Source organism: Siniperca chuatsi, linkage group LG11 (assembly GCF_020085105.1).
Source record: "Siniperca chuatsi isolate FFG_IHB_CAS linkage group LG11, ASM2008510v1, whole genome shotgun sequence".
Taxonomy (NCBI): domain Eukaryota; kingdom Metazoa; phylum Chordata; class Actinopteri; order Centrarchiformes; family Sinipercidae; genus Siniperca; species Siniperca chuatsi.
This window is the reverse complement of record NC_058052.1, coordinates 2198878-2211210: the sequence shown is the minus strand read 5'-3', so window position 1 is coordinate 2211210 and position 12333 is coordinate 2198878. Positions and strand designations below refer to the sequence as shown.

The 12333-nt window shown below is 42.7% G+C and overlaps 1 protein-coding gene across 7 annotated transcripts in view; it reads left to right on the top strand.

Moving 5' to 3' along the window:
- birc6 (baculoviral IAP repeat containing 6) overlaps positions 1-12333 on the top strand; it is a 193053-nt gene that overhangs the window by 41348 nt on the left and 139372 nt on the right. For all 7 annotated transcript variants that reach the window (XM_044215397.1, XM_044215402.1, XM_044215400.1 and 4 more), the window contains exons 20-30: positions 1557-1654; positions 1766-1913; positions 2136-2269; positions 2849-2995; positions 3077-3264; positions 4885-5193; positions 5909-6008; positions 6264-6478; positions 6585-6793; positions 7297-7649; positions 7828-8047. In XM_044215397.1, the coding sequence (XP_044071332.1) occupies positions 1557-1654; positions 1766-1913; positions 2136-2269; positions 2849-2995; positions 3077-3264; positions 4885-5193; positions 5909-6008; positions 6264-6478; positions 6585-6793; positions 7297-7649; positions 7828-8047 (2121 nt within the window). The remainder of the gene's footprint in view (positions 1-1556; positions 1655-1765; positions 1914-2135; positions 2270-2848; positions 2996-3076; positions 3265-4884; positions 5194-5908; positions 6009-6263; positions 6479-6584; positions 6794-7296; positions 7650-7827; positions 8048-12333) is intronic.

The following is a 12333-nucleotide window of genomic DNA, read 5'->3' as shown; positions in this document are numbered from 1 at the left end:
ACAAAAGTTGTCATTTTTATGCACCGCTTGGTAGGCTAGTGTGGTGATCGACAACAATGGAAAATGTGACGGTCATATAGATTTTCTTTTACGTTATCATATTTGTTTTTAAATTATTTAAATTATAAAATTAAATTATATTGTTAAATTAACAGAAGAGCCCAACCACAGTAGGAAGCTGACAGAATGGAGCAAAAAGAATGCACACGAGACCGGCACCAGACCGGCTCCCACACCGCTGACCAGCTCTCTAGGTCGGGACCGGTCGGCTCCTGCTCTTTCTCTGCTTTATATTGTCCCAAAAAAAAAAAAAAAACTGCTGCTCTATCCGCTTCTGAATCCAAACACGGAGAAGTGCTGAAGAATCTGGTGGAGAACACACTGCTTTTCTGAGCTTTGTTTTTTTTTTTTTGTTCAAGAAAAGGCAATATAAAAATGTAATGTTTTGCTCACGCACTCCAGCTTCTTGGTGGGAAAAAATACCACATTTGGATCAATTATTCCAATGTTACAATCATTCCAATGTTACAATACCTAATGTTACAGGTTGTTGAAAATACCTCCGCTACCCAAACATTACTGGGAAATGCAATTTAAAAAGTGCTTACTACTAGGATTGGCTCACGATAATTACTTTTGTTGGAAGATATATTGTCCCAGCAATAATTGCGATAAACGATATTACTGTCATTTTAAGGGCATTTGCATTGCATTCCATTGCAGTTGCAGCAAGGGAGAGAGAGAGAGAAATCTTTAGCCAAATAATCACAAACTCACTACAGAAACATTGTATATTTGAAGTAAAACATTTTTTTTTTTTTACAAAATTGACAGAAGGAGGGAGAAGATCAAACGAACTATTTACAAGCTATAGGATCACTGTAATCCAGAGAGCTCCGCCTACAGTGAAACTCCACTCAGAAGGCCGCCAACGAGAGGACCGACGCGTTGGGACCAGAAATGACAGAAACACGTGTCTCAGCATAGTTTTTTCTGTTCATTCGTCTTATAATAGTAGTAATAGTAAACCCTGCTGTTTATTGTGGCATCATGTTGGCTAAAATGTTGGTGACATTCTTATGTAAACAAACACACATGTAAACACGGGCAATATCAGCAAAAATAATTGAGGTCATGTCCATATATTGTACAATAAGTAGATAACGGAATTATCGCAGCAGGCCTTCTTACTACCCAACACTGTGTGTCTGTTTTACACGGACAAATGCATAACATTGCTGCAAATCACACGTTGGATATTCTGAATCAGAATACCACCCGTATATTGAAGCAAACTTTCTTGCAGTGCTAAACAAATGTCCTGTGTTATTAATTGTGGTGTTTGCCGTGTTGCGAACCAGCTGTTGCATTCCTTCCCCCGAGAGTACCTGAACTTGGATTTAGTGCCACCTCCTGAGCAGTGCCCAAATTATGGCTATACCTTACGTTACTCGTTAACTTCCTGTAATGGAAGTAGTTGTTCTTTTTTGATCGCTTGTGCATTTTGGGTTTATTTGGAGATAATAATGAACATAATGTTTTATTTGTCACTGTAGCAATGGGAAAGGGGACCCAAGTCAACAGGGTTTTGGCGTAAATCTTCTGAAGGCTCTGCTAGACAATATGCCTTACTTGCCTGCAGCAACAACAGGTGGTAAGTAACTGAACAACAATGCAGAACAACACACAGCACCTTTCCCTTGTTTCTCTTTCATGACGCCCCAGTATTAATTTCCTCACCTCTCGCTCTCCTGTCTGGTTTCAGGCTCGGTGTTCTGGTTCTTTGTGTTGCTGAACTATGTGAAGGAAGAGGACCTGGCAGGCTGCAGCACAGCCTGCGCCTCGCTGCTCACCGCCATCTCTCGACAGCTGCAGGACCGCCTCACCCCGCTGGAGGCACTGCTGCAGACCAGGTACTTCTCCAACTACTCCGTTAAAGAGTGGCTTACAGCCTCTGCAGACTAGTGATGCACAAATACCATTTTATTCTATTACTTAACTTATACTTAGTAGATGCTGAAGTAACGCTCATTTATACTGCTTGGTATTGTCTCATTAGGAGCGTCCTTACTTCCTTGATGTTTCTACCTAAACACAAGCTTCTCCTCTCCCACCTCCTGTCCACTTCCTTCCAGGTACGGCCTGTACAGCTCTCCGTTTGACCCGGTGCTCTTTGACCTTGAGGTCAGTGGTTCCTCCTGTAAGAATGCCTTCAACAGCAGCATCGGAGTCCAGTCAGATGAGATCGACCTCTCTGACATTCTCTCAGGTATTAGCAATGCACTGATCCACATCATGTTACAGCCCTGTTACTCTGCTGACTTTTTTAACCCGCTCATTGTGGACTGAAGATTAAGATACATCAGTCATCGTGCCAGCGACGTGACACTAAATATGAAATAAGATTACTTTATTTGAACTTGTCCAATATATTTTGGTCATTTAATATCAGGGGCCCATGTATAAAAATGATTCCAGTTCCTTCACTGTTGACCTGATATGGATGTAAACACCCTTGAATTGACCCTTGAGAGTCAGCACTTTTAATTTCGGTTTAATTACTAGGGCAGCTTAATCTAATTTGGTTTAGGTGCAAGCATACCATATAATTTAAGCTAAATTTCAACCAAAGTCTACCATTTCAGTGATATATGTATGTAAAAATGTCACAGTTTGCTGGACATAATTTAGCACTCCAAATAGTACATTTTTATTTCTCTACTATGTAATTGTGAAATAGTGAAAATCTGGAGAGAGTTGAACATTTGTTTTAAAGGAGACTCCTGAAGCTCAGTTGTTTTCTTTGATGTTTTTTTTTTGTTTGTTTTGGGTGTTGTGTTTCCTGCAGGGAATGGAAAAGTGAGCAGCTGTGCAGCAGCAGAAGGCAGCTTCACAGCATTAACAGGACTCCTGGAGGTGGAGCCTTTGCACTTTACTTGTATCTCCACTAGTGATGGCACACGGGTGGAGCGAGATGACGCCAGCATGTTCACTGGTAAACATTACTTTTCTTTCATTTGACTTGTCTTTGGCTCATGAACTGGTCATTGCCTGAACTTCTACTCTTTAACCCCAGTGAGTACATTTGGCGTGACGCCTGCTGTGGGCGGCCTGTCGACAGGAACGGTTGGTGAAGCTTCTACAGCTCTAAGCTCTGCTGCCCAAGTGGCGCTCCAATCACTGTCCCACGCCATGGTGTCTGCGGAGCAGCAGCTGCAGGTCCTGCAGGAGAAACAACAGCAGCTGCTGAAGCTGCAGCAGCAGGTGAAAGACCAAGACACAAACACACAGGATTTCACAGTGTTTGGAGAAGCATTAGTGCTACAGTTAAAGTGGTCAAATAGAAAGTCAAATTCAAGGACACAATTTTTTTTTAGACCCAGTGAAGTGCTATGTTACATGGTAAGCCACGTTTCCACCCCAAGTACTCGGAACTTTTGTCCCCAGGAACTACTTTTTAAGGAACTAAAAAGTTCACACACAAGTTGTTGTGTGCGTTTCCACCGCAGTCTAAAGACCCGGGAAGATTAGACAAATTGCACACATCACCCATCACACTGCTGCATAACTATTGTTTTAACTTATTAAACACATCACCTGCAATTCAGCATAAGGACCTTTGCTCATTTTAACCTATGCACTCTCACCTGTTTTAAATACTGAGCTTACCGGTGTATAATGGTGAAACTGAGAGCCACTGCTTCCTCAGAGCGTTATATAAATATTAGAATATGGTAACACAAGCATAAGCATTACGTGTCTTTTTACATATATAGTAGTATATACTTGTATTTCAGAAACAAGAAAAGCCACTATACACACATTTGGTTCCACAACTCCAGAAATCATGACCGGGTTCCTCAAGATAATCCACAGACCTTGTTGTGAGCAGTTTCATGTAGGAACTATCGGTAGAAAGAAAATAGATGCTGCTGAATAGCTGCTGAACCCACCTCGAAGTGGGTGAAAAACTCATTCAGCTCGTTAGCTGTAGAGAGACAAACCCTCACATCCAGGCAGGGGTCCAGTCTAGTCCATCCCTTAAAGGGAGCATTAGCCATGTTCCTGATACTGGCCCATGCAGCCAGGGCATTTCCATCAGTCAGGGTCAGCTGTACCTTGTCCCTGTATATGAATTTCGCCCTGTAGATCCCCCTGTTGACTTTCCTCTGCTCCTACTTACTGCCTTGCCGACTTTCCATAGCAATAGTCTCTCCTTCTCATTTAGTACCTCCTTTAACCCTTTAGTTACAGCCTTCGTCTTAGTTTCTGTCACATCCCAGCCTTATTTCCTCTTTTCCCCTTTAAAAAAGCCACGTGATCTCTCTGGGGATATAAACAAAGTTCTCATTCTGTTCTCTGCCACAAAAGATGCTATGTTGCAGGAGGAGTCTCTGCTGTATCGTATGTAAATCCGGGTTGCACTCTTCATTTAGGATCCTACTGGCCTGAGGGTAGAAGCTCTTCCTGAGCCTCAGTAAATAAATGTATAATATAAAAGTAGTGTTAATTTGATTGAAAAAAATATCTTCGGAAGTGTAAGGCTCAGACTACGAAATGGCTGTCACTCATGTTCTTGTCATCTGGATTTATGAGGCATTCTGGAAAATTTAGAAAATTCCCAACTGAAATTGAGTCAAACTGAAACATTTCATCACAAACTTCTGTGTGTGTGTGTGTGTGTGTGTGTGTGTGTATATATATATATATATATATATATATATATATATATATATATATATATATATATATATATATAAAAAATGAATGACTACAGCAGTATCCAGGTGTAGAGTTTTTGTCTGTAAGTTATTGTGCTGTTACAAAACCGGGCAAGTGTTTTTTCTTGTGGTTAGTAATACCTCTTGTCTCTGCTGAGAACAGAAGGCCAAGCTGGAGGCTAAGCTGCATCAGACCACCTCTGCAGCCGCCGCTGCCTCCGGTGTGGGGCCCATCCACAACTCTGTGCCTTCCAACCCCTCCTCCGCTCCGGGCTTCTTCATTCACCCCTCTGACGTCATCCCCCCGACACCTAAAACCACGCCCCTCTTCATGACCCCTCCTCTTACGCCGCCCAACGAGGCGGTGTCGGTGGCCTTTAGCGCTGAGCTGGCTCACCTGTTCCCCGGCTCCATGATGGACCCTGGGCCTGTCAACCTGGCCGCACACAAGAACACACAGAAACCCAAGCCGGTTAGTTACAGTACATGCAGCTTGATGCTTGGTTAGAAAATGACAGCCGGCTCTTCTCTCATACAGGGCTGGGTATTGAACGTCAGTATTTTTTTGGTAGCGACCAAAAACTGTCAAGTACCAAAAGCTGGCATCAAATGTCAGATTGATAGTCTTCTTCCCTTTCAGATTTATATCAAAAGTTTGCCAATTTAAGACTATTTTATTTTAGCAGTTCTAGGACTTTTTATGTTTATATTGGTTATATAACATTTTATTTAAGAACTTTGGCTTCTGTTATTAAATGGAAAAAGCGATGTATTTAGGGCATGGCGATATAAATTTAAACCCCTACTGCAACAGAAACATTTCTAGGATTCTTTGCTTGACATTGTACTAATAGAAACAAAGGTATTTCAGCCCATTTTCCAAAACAGGCAAGCAGGGTTGGTTGAGTTAGCTAAACGCACCACATGCTATTGTTTTGGTATCAAAAGCCAGATAGAAAGACGGGAAGCTATATTATACAAAAACATGTTTATATTTCTCAAAGGTGGTATTGTATCAGCATTATATGTAACAAACAGTGTGAAAGATACTTAAAATTACTTCCAAACTAAGTCAGTGTAATTGCTCTGTACACCAGTTCAAGCTAATGATTAAAGTTTTTCCTTTCCACTAAAATGAAGAATATATTCCTATTTTAATTGTGGAATAATGAGTTTTTTTGCCGCAGAGCCCCATGGGCAGTGGTCTGGCTTTAGCCATTTCCCAGGCGTCTCACTTCCTGCAGCCTCCTCCACACCAATCCATCATCATAGAGCGGATGCACTCTGGTATGTCATATATAGCAATATTCCATATTTAACACATAACTGGTGCTTGAAAAGCATTTTTTATTTAGACTTAATGTAATAAATGTTTGAGCATAACGAAAATGTACTGTAATTGTACTTTCAAATCATGTTTTTACATTTGTTACAAGTTAAGTTTATAAATATGCAGTATGACAACTTAATTTAACAATCTTGAAAAACAAAGAACATTTTTTCCAAACTGAACTTCCTGTTTCCCCTATCCTTTCCTCCCAGGAGCTCGTCGCTTTGTAACGCTGGACTTTGGCCGTCCTGTCCTGCTGACTGATGCTCTGATCCCTACCTGTGGCGACCTGGCCTCTCTGTCCATAGACATCTGGACACTGGGTGAGGAGGTGGATGGCCGCAGGCTGGTGGTGGCCACCGACATCAGCACCCACTCCCTGATTCTGCACGACCTGCTGCCACCACCTGTCTGCAGGTTCATGAAGGTCTGTCTGTGTTTTGTTTTGGATAGTTTTAGGATGGCCAGCCTGCTGGTTTACGTGCTTTTGTTACAATGATGTATTCACCTTGTTCGCTTCCTACAACTCTCAGATCACTGTGATTGGGCGCTATGGCAGCACCAATGCTCGGGCAAAGATCCCACTGGGCTTCTACTATGGCCACACTTACATCCTGCCGTGGGAAAGCGAGCTTAAGTTGATGCATGATCCTCTGCGGGGAGAGAGTGAAGCGGCCAGTCAGCCGGATGTGGATCAGCACTTGACCATGATGGTGGCACTGCAGGAGGACATCCAGTGCAGGTAAGACTGGAAGTAAATCAATATCAGCACTTGAATATTCCAACTGCATTGTCCGTTTGTTGGGTTTGACTGACCATCTGTTGACTAGATTAGTCATTATCTCAAGCGTTGGTGAGAGAATAAATGTCATCACGGGAGACATCTTTGTCTTGAAATTGTTCAAAAGCTGCATGCCCCTCTCTCTCTCTCTCTCTCTCTCTCTCTCTCTCTCTCTCTCTCTCTCTCTCTCTCTCTCTCTCTCTCTCTCTCTCTCTCTCTCTCTCTCTCTCAAAACAAATTCTATGTAAAGACCAAAGCCTGTGAGTCTTGGCTCCAAGGCCATTGTTGGTTCCTACTGAAGATGTAAATCTTTAAAAACAGCTCACAAATAATTTTTTTTAATTTTTTTTAAAAGGCTCAGTACAGCTGGCCACTGTAATTTTTAGCAAACGTTACTCAACTCACTGACTATTTTCAGTGGTGTATTAATTCACATTTGGTGCTCTCCTGTTCTTGTTTACCAGGTACAATCTAGCTTGCCATCGGCTGGAGACCCTTCTGCAGAACATCGACCTGCCGCCTCTCAACAGCGCTAACAATGCCCAGTACTTCTTACGAAAACCAGACAAGGTGGTGGAGGAGGACCAGCGTGTTTTCTCAGCCTACCAGGACTGCATTCAGCTGCAGCTGCAGCTCAACCTGGCTCACCATGCCGTCCAGCGGCTGTGTGTGTCACTGGGCGCCAGCCGCAAGTCGCTCCCCACAGCCACGGCTCCAGAGGCCCAGGAGCTGGTCCACAACTCCTCTACAGAGCAGCTGAGGACGATCATCCGCTACCTGCTGGACACACTGCTCAGCCTGCTGCACTCCAACAACGGTGAGCAGGGAACTGGACACAGCTTGGTCTGCCGGTCCATGAAGTGTTATATTTTGGAGATGACAGGGTTGTAGATGCTTGGATTTCCCCCCCTGAATTTAAGCAGTGAAAGATGGACAGCATCCTGATTAACATTATTGATTCACACTTCATTCATTCTGTGTCTGTATATTTTCAGGCCACTCTGTGCCCTCGGTGCTCCAGAGTACCTTCCATGCCCAGGCCTGCGAGGAGCTCTTCAAACACCTTTGCATCAGTGGAACACCTAAGATCCGTCTTCATGCCGGCCTGCTATTGGTGCAGCTCTGTGGAGGCGAGCGCTGGTGGGGCCAATTCCTCTCCAATGTACTGCAGGAGCTCTACAACTCTGAACAACTGCTTATCTTCCCTCAGGACAGGTAGGGGCCATCAGATTCCATACAGTTACCACATGTTCTATTCAAATTTTGCCCAGTGCTTTTAAACACATTGATGATAATGAATTGAAAAAAATGTAATTTTCATTGCTTTTGACGTTATAATCCTTATGATTTTCTATCATAAAAATTGGGGGGCATTTTATGCCTTAATTAGATAGCGATAATTGGGGCTGGGCGGTATATTGAATTAATTTGATGAAATAGAATTTTTGTATTTGGTGTGAAAAATGTCTAAAATGTACTTGCATAGCGCCTTTCTAGTCTTTCCGACTACTCAGAGTGCTTCACACGACATATCCCCATATTTACCCCATTCACACACACTCACACACCGAAGGCACAGCCCTCAGGTGCAATTTGGGGTTCATTGTCTTGCCCAAGGACATGTGGGCTGGGGAAGCCGTGATTGAGCCGCCGACCTTCCGATTGGTAGACGACCCGATCTACCACTAAGCCACATCTACATCATGAAAAATGAGTTATTACAGCGTGTACACATTTTTAACAAGAATTGATTAAAATTATGAATTGTCCCCAAGCTTGAAAAAAATGTACTTTTTTTGGGGGGGCCATATATCGCGCTGCCCCAGCGATGGTAAAGATGACAGGAAAAAGGGGGAGAGAGAGAAGCAACAAAGGTCGCTGGCCAGATTTGAACCAGGGACGTTGCAGTTTATGGCGTCTTAATCCATCAAGCCACATTTTTGATATTATTTATGATTGGCATTTTTTTTAGCCATAGCCATTCAGTGTATTTACATTCTATAATTACAGAGTCCATCTGTGTGGGATTTTAATTGTGTACCCATGCATAAGAGATTCACAGGAAACAATGCATGCACAAACTCGGCGTGATGAGACAGCGATGTCGTCTTTACTCTTCTGTATTAAAACAATGTGAATGGATGTATCCTTTCAGACCATGGTTTGTTTGGGTGCACTGTAAACTGATACACCGGTTTCACTGCTCCTGTTATTCTTCTGACTGCTCAAAGTGTTTATTGCCTCCAGTGATTCAGTGGTCATTTCATACCTGAATTATTAAAATCCACTTGATGTTATCTCCAATAACCACAGGTGTTGCCAAATCAACCAGGACTGAAATCTTAAGGATTATAATTTTAGGAGTCACATGGGACCGCCGAGGAAGATGGCAGCACACAAGGAGAGTTCCGAACTACCATCACCTAATTATGTAAATTTCGAAAGATACACATCGCTATTAGCCAGAATACTAGTGTCATTTGCTACAGTGAGGTGTTAGTGTAAGTAAGTGACCAATAATTTACAGGTGGAATATCAAGCAATAGCAAAGCAATCTTTTTTAAAGGTGCGTGATGATATGATTGAGGAAATACGGAAAATGAGCGCTACTCTACAGGTGGTGGTGGCGGCGGATGTGGTTTCAATTAAGAAGACAACGAAAGAGCTCAAAGACTTGGTGGAAAATGTACAAGTAAGGCTCGGAGAGGCAGAACAGCGGATTTCGGACATGCGTGAACGGAGAAAAGCGTGGAGAAGTGCGGCAAGAAATTCAAAACACTGTGGACACGCGTGGAGGACCTCGAAAAGCAACGCTGGAGGAATAATGTCAGAATGGTGGGACTGAAAGAAAGCAAGGAGGAGGCCGCCAAAGTGCTTCAGTATGTGGAGAAGATTCTCTATTAAGGTCTCGGACTTTCTGGCAACAAGTTTGAAATCGAACTGCGCCCACCGCTCCGCCACTCCCATGCCTGACAAGAAAGAGCTACTTCGGAGCATAGTGATGCGCTTCCTACGTTCATCGGCCCGAGACAGTGTGCTGCAGGTGGCTAAGGAGAGACGTGGAATCGAATGGGAGGACTGTAAGCTGTCTTTCTATGAGGATCTGACCAGAGAGCTAGCGGAGAAAGGGAAGGCGTTCAATCCGGTGAAGAGACTGCGGTCCAGTGAGCCGTCATTCGCATGTCCATGGTCAAACCAGCTGCCCCTAAATTTGGAGTGCACATGTATTCTGACCTGGAAAAGGCCCAGAGCGAGCTAACAGGCAGGGTGTGCATGAGCTTAATGTGAGGCACAGGCTGGTGTACTTTGCAACGCTTATCTTTACATGGAAAGGACAAAAGAAAACGTTCTGGGACATCGAGGAGGCGGAGATGTTTATGCAAGATGTGAAATAGAGGACCGTGGGATTTGACATTGAAAACATGACTGTGTGTGTGTGTGTGTGTGTGTGTGTGTGTGTGTGAGAATCTATGGAAGTAAGGTAACTTTCTATGATGGTTCTGTTAGGGGCCAAAGTGGTTGTGTTGTTGCTAGTTAACCGTTAACGCGCCTCACAGATCGAGTTAGGTCAGTTCAGTTTAGTTGGTAGGGGACAGTTTAGCAACACCATTTTCTCGGTTGCTTTTCTCCTGGTTATGGTCTTTTTGTTCATATTGGATCTTTGCACTAAGACAATATATTTGAGGAGGCCTAATAATGTTTTGGACAACCATTTTAACAGTTGTTTTGTTACTATTACTGACGTGATGTGCACATTGCAGTTACGGTCCCAGGGTATTTACAGGTTTACAGATGGTGGCTAAAAGGTACATTAATATAATATCATGGAACATAACTGGAAGTGGGGACCAAATTAAAACGAGGAGGATTCTGGCATATTTGAAATCCAAAAATGCAGGTATAGCATTTATCCAGGAATCTCATATAATGGGGGATGAAGAGGCAGTGAAAATTAAAAAAGGCTGGGTAGGAAAAGTTTTTCACGGTTCCTACTCAAGCAAACGAAATGGGGTGATGATTCTCAAAATGTAAGTTTTGTCATGCTAAAACAACACAATGACAGGGAAGTTAGACTTATTTGTATCAAAGCCATGATCAACTGAATTAGGACTGTTATGCAATATATACGCACCCAGTGGTAAATCTTCACCCAGGATAGAGCTACAGTCCAGATGTTGGCAGAGGACTTGAGTTTAGTGGATATATGGAGATTAGTGAATCCACATGAGAGAGAAGACACTTTTTACTCTCACTGCCTCGAGTCTCATTCAAGGATTGATTTTTTTCCCCCTGATATCTAACAGGTTAATAGACTCGGTAGTGACAGCTTCCAACTGTCTCGGATGAGCAAAAAGGAATGCTTTATGCCCCAATAACAGAAGAAGAGATTAAGGCTACTATCTCATCCATGAAAACCGGGAAGTCACCAGGTTTGGATGACTTCCCGGTTGAATATTACAAGAAATATGTTGATATACTGGCTCCCATTTTACATGAGGTGTACGCAGAGGCATTTGACCTACTTTACCTGGTACATTTAATGATGCTTTAAATTCTCTTATCCCTGAAAAGGACAGAGATACTTGAGACCCATCTAATTTCAGACCTGAAAGTCTCCTTGGGGTAGATTGCAAGATCTTGGCAAAGGCACTGTCGTCACGTTTAGATAAAATACTACTAGACATTTTAAATGGTGATCAAGTAGGTTTCATTAAAAACAGATCTTCAGTTGATGCGAAGGCTTATGCATCTTGTGTTTATGCTCTAGTCCGGTACCGATTGTAGCCTTTTCACTCGATGCTGAGAAGGTTTTTGACCGGGTGGAGTGGGGGTTCCTTATGTTGTCTCTTTCAAAATTCTGATTTAGTCCTGGCTTTTGTAATTGGGTGAAGGTACTCTATTCCAACCCGAGAGCATCTGTTATCACAAATCGGCTGATAAGAATTTTTTTTTTTTTCTGCCTCTCTAGGGGACGAGACAGGGTTGTGCTCTCTCTCCATTGCTCTTCACTATGGTTTTAGAACCACTGACTGTAGCAATCAGAGCTGAGGTAAGAATTAAAGGTGTACAGGCAGTGGGTAGGGAGCATAAGCTATTTATGTATGCAGACGAAATCTTAGCAGGGATAGCTGATCCTGTGTACTCTCAGCCGGGGTTACTTGAATATACCGAGTCATATTCTGAATTATCCGGTTATAAGAAAAACTGGCACAAATCAGAGAGTATGCCTATATCGAATACGTGTCACCCGGGGATGTTACATTATGTAACTTCAAATGGATGCCTTCAGGTATGAAATATCTAGGTATTCAATTCAGTCTGAATTTGGATGAAATAATGCTCTCAAATATGAAGCCACTCCTCCAGAAGATAAAAATGAACCTGGATAAATGCGTAAAATTTAAGCTTACCCTATGGGGGGAAATTAATGTGATTAAAATGGTGGTTGCCCCACAGTTTAATTATGTTTCCATGATTTTGCCTGTTAATATATCGCCACA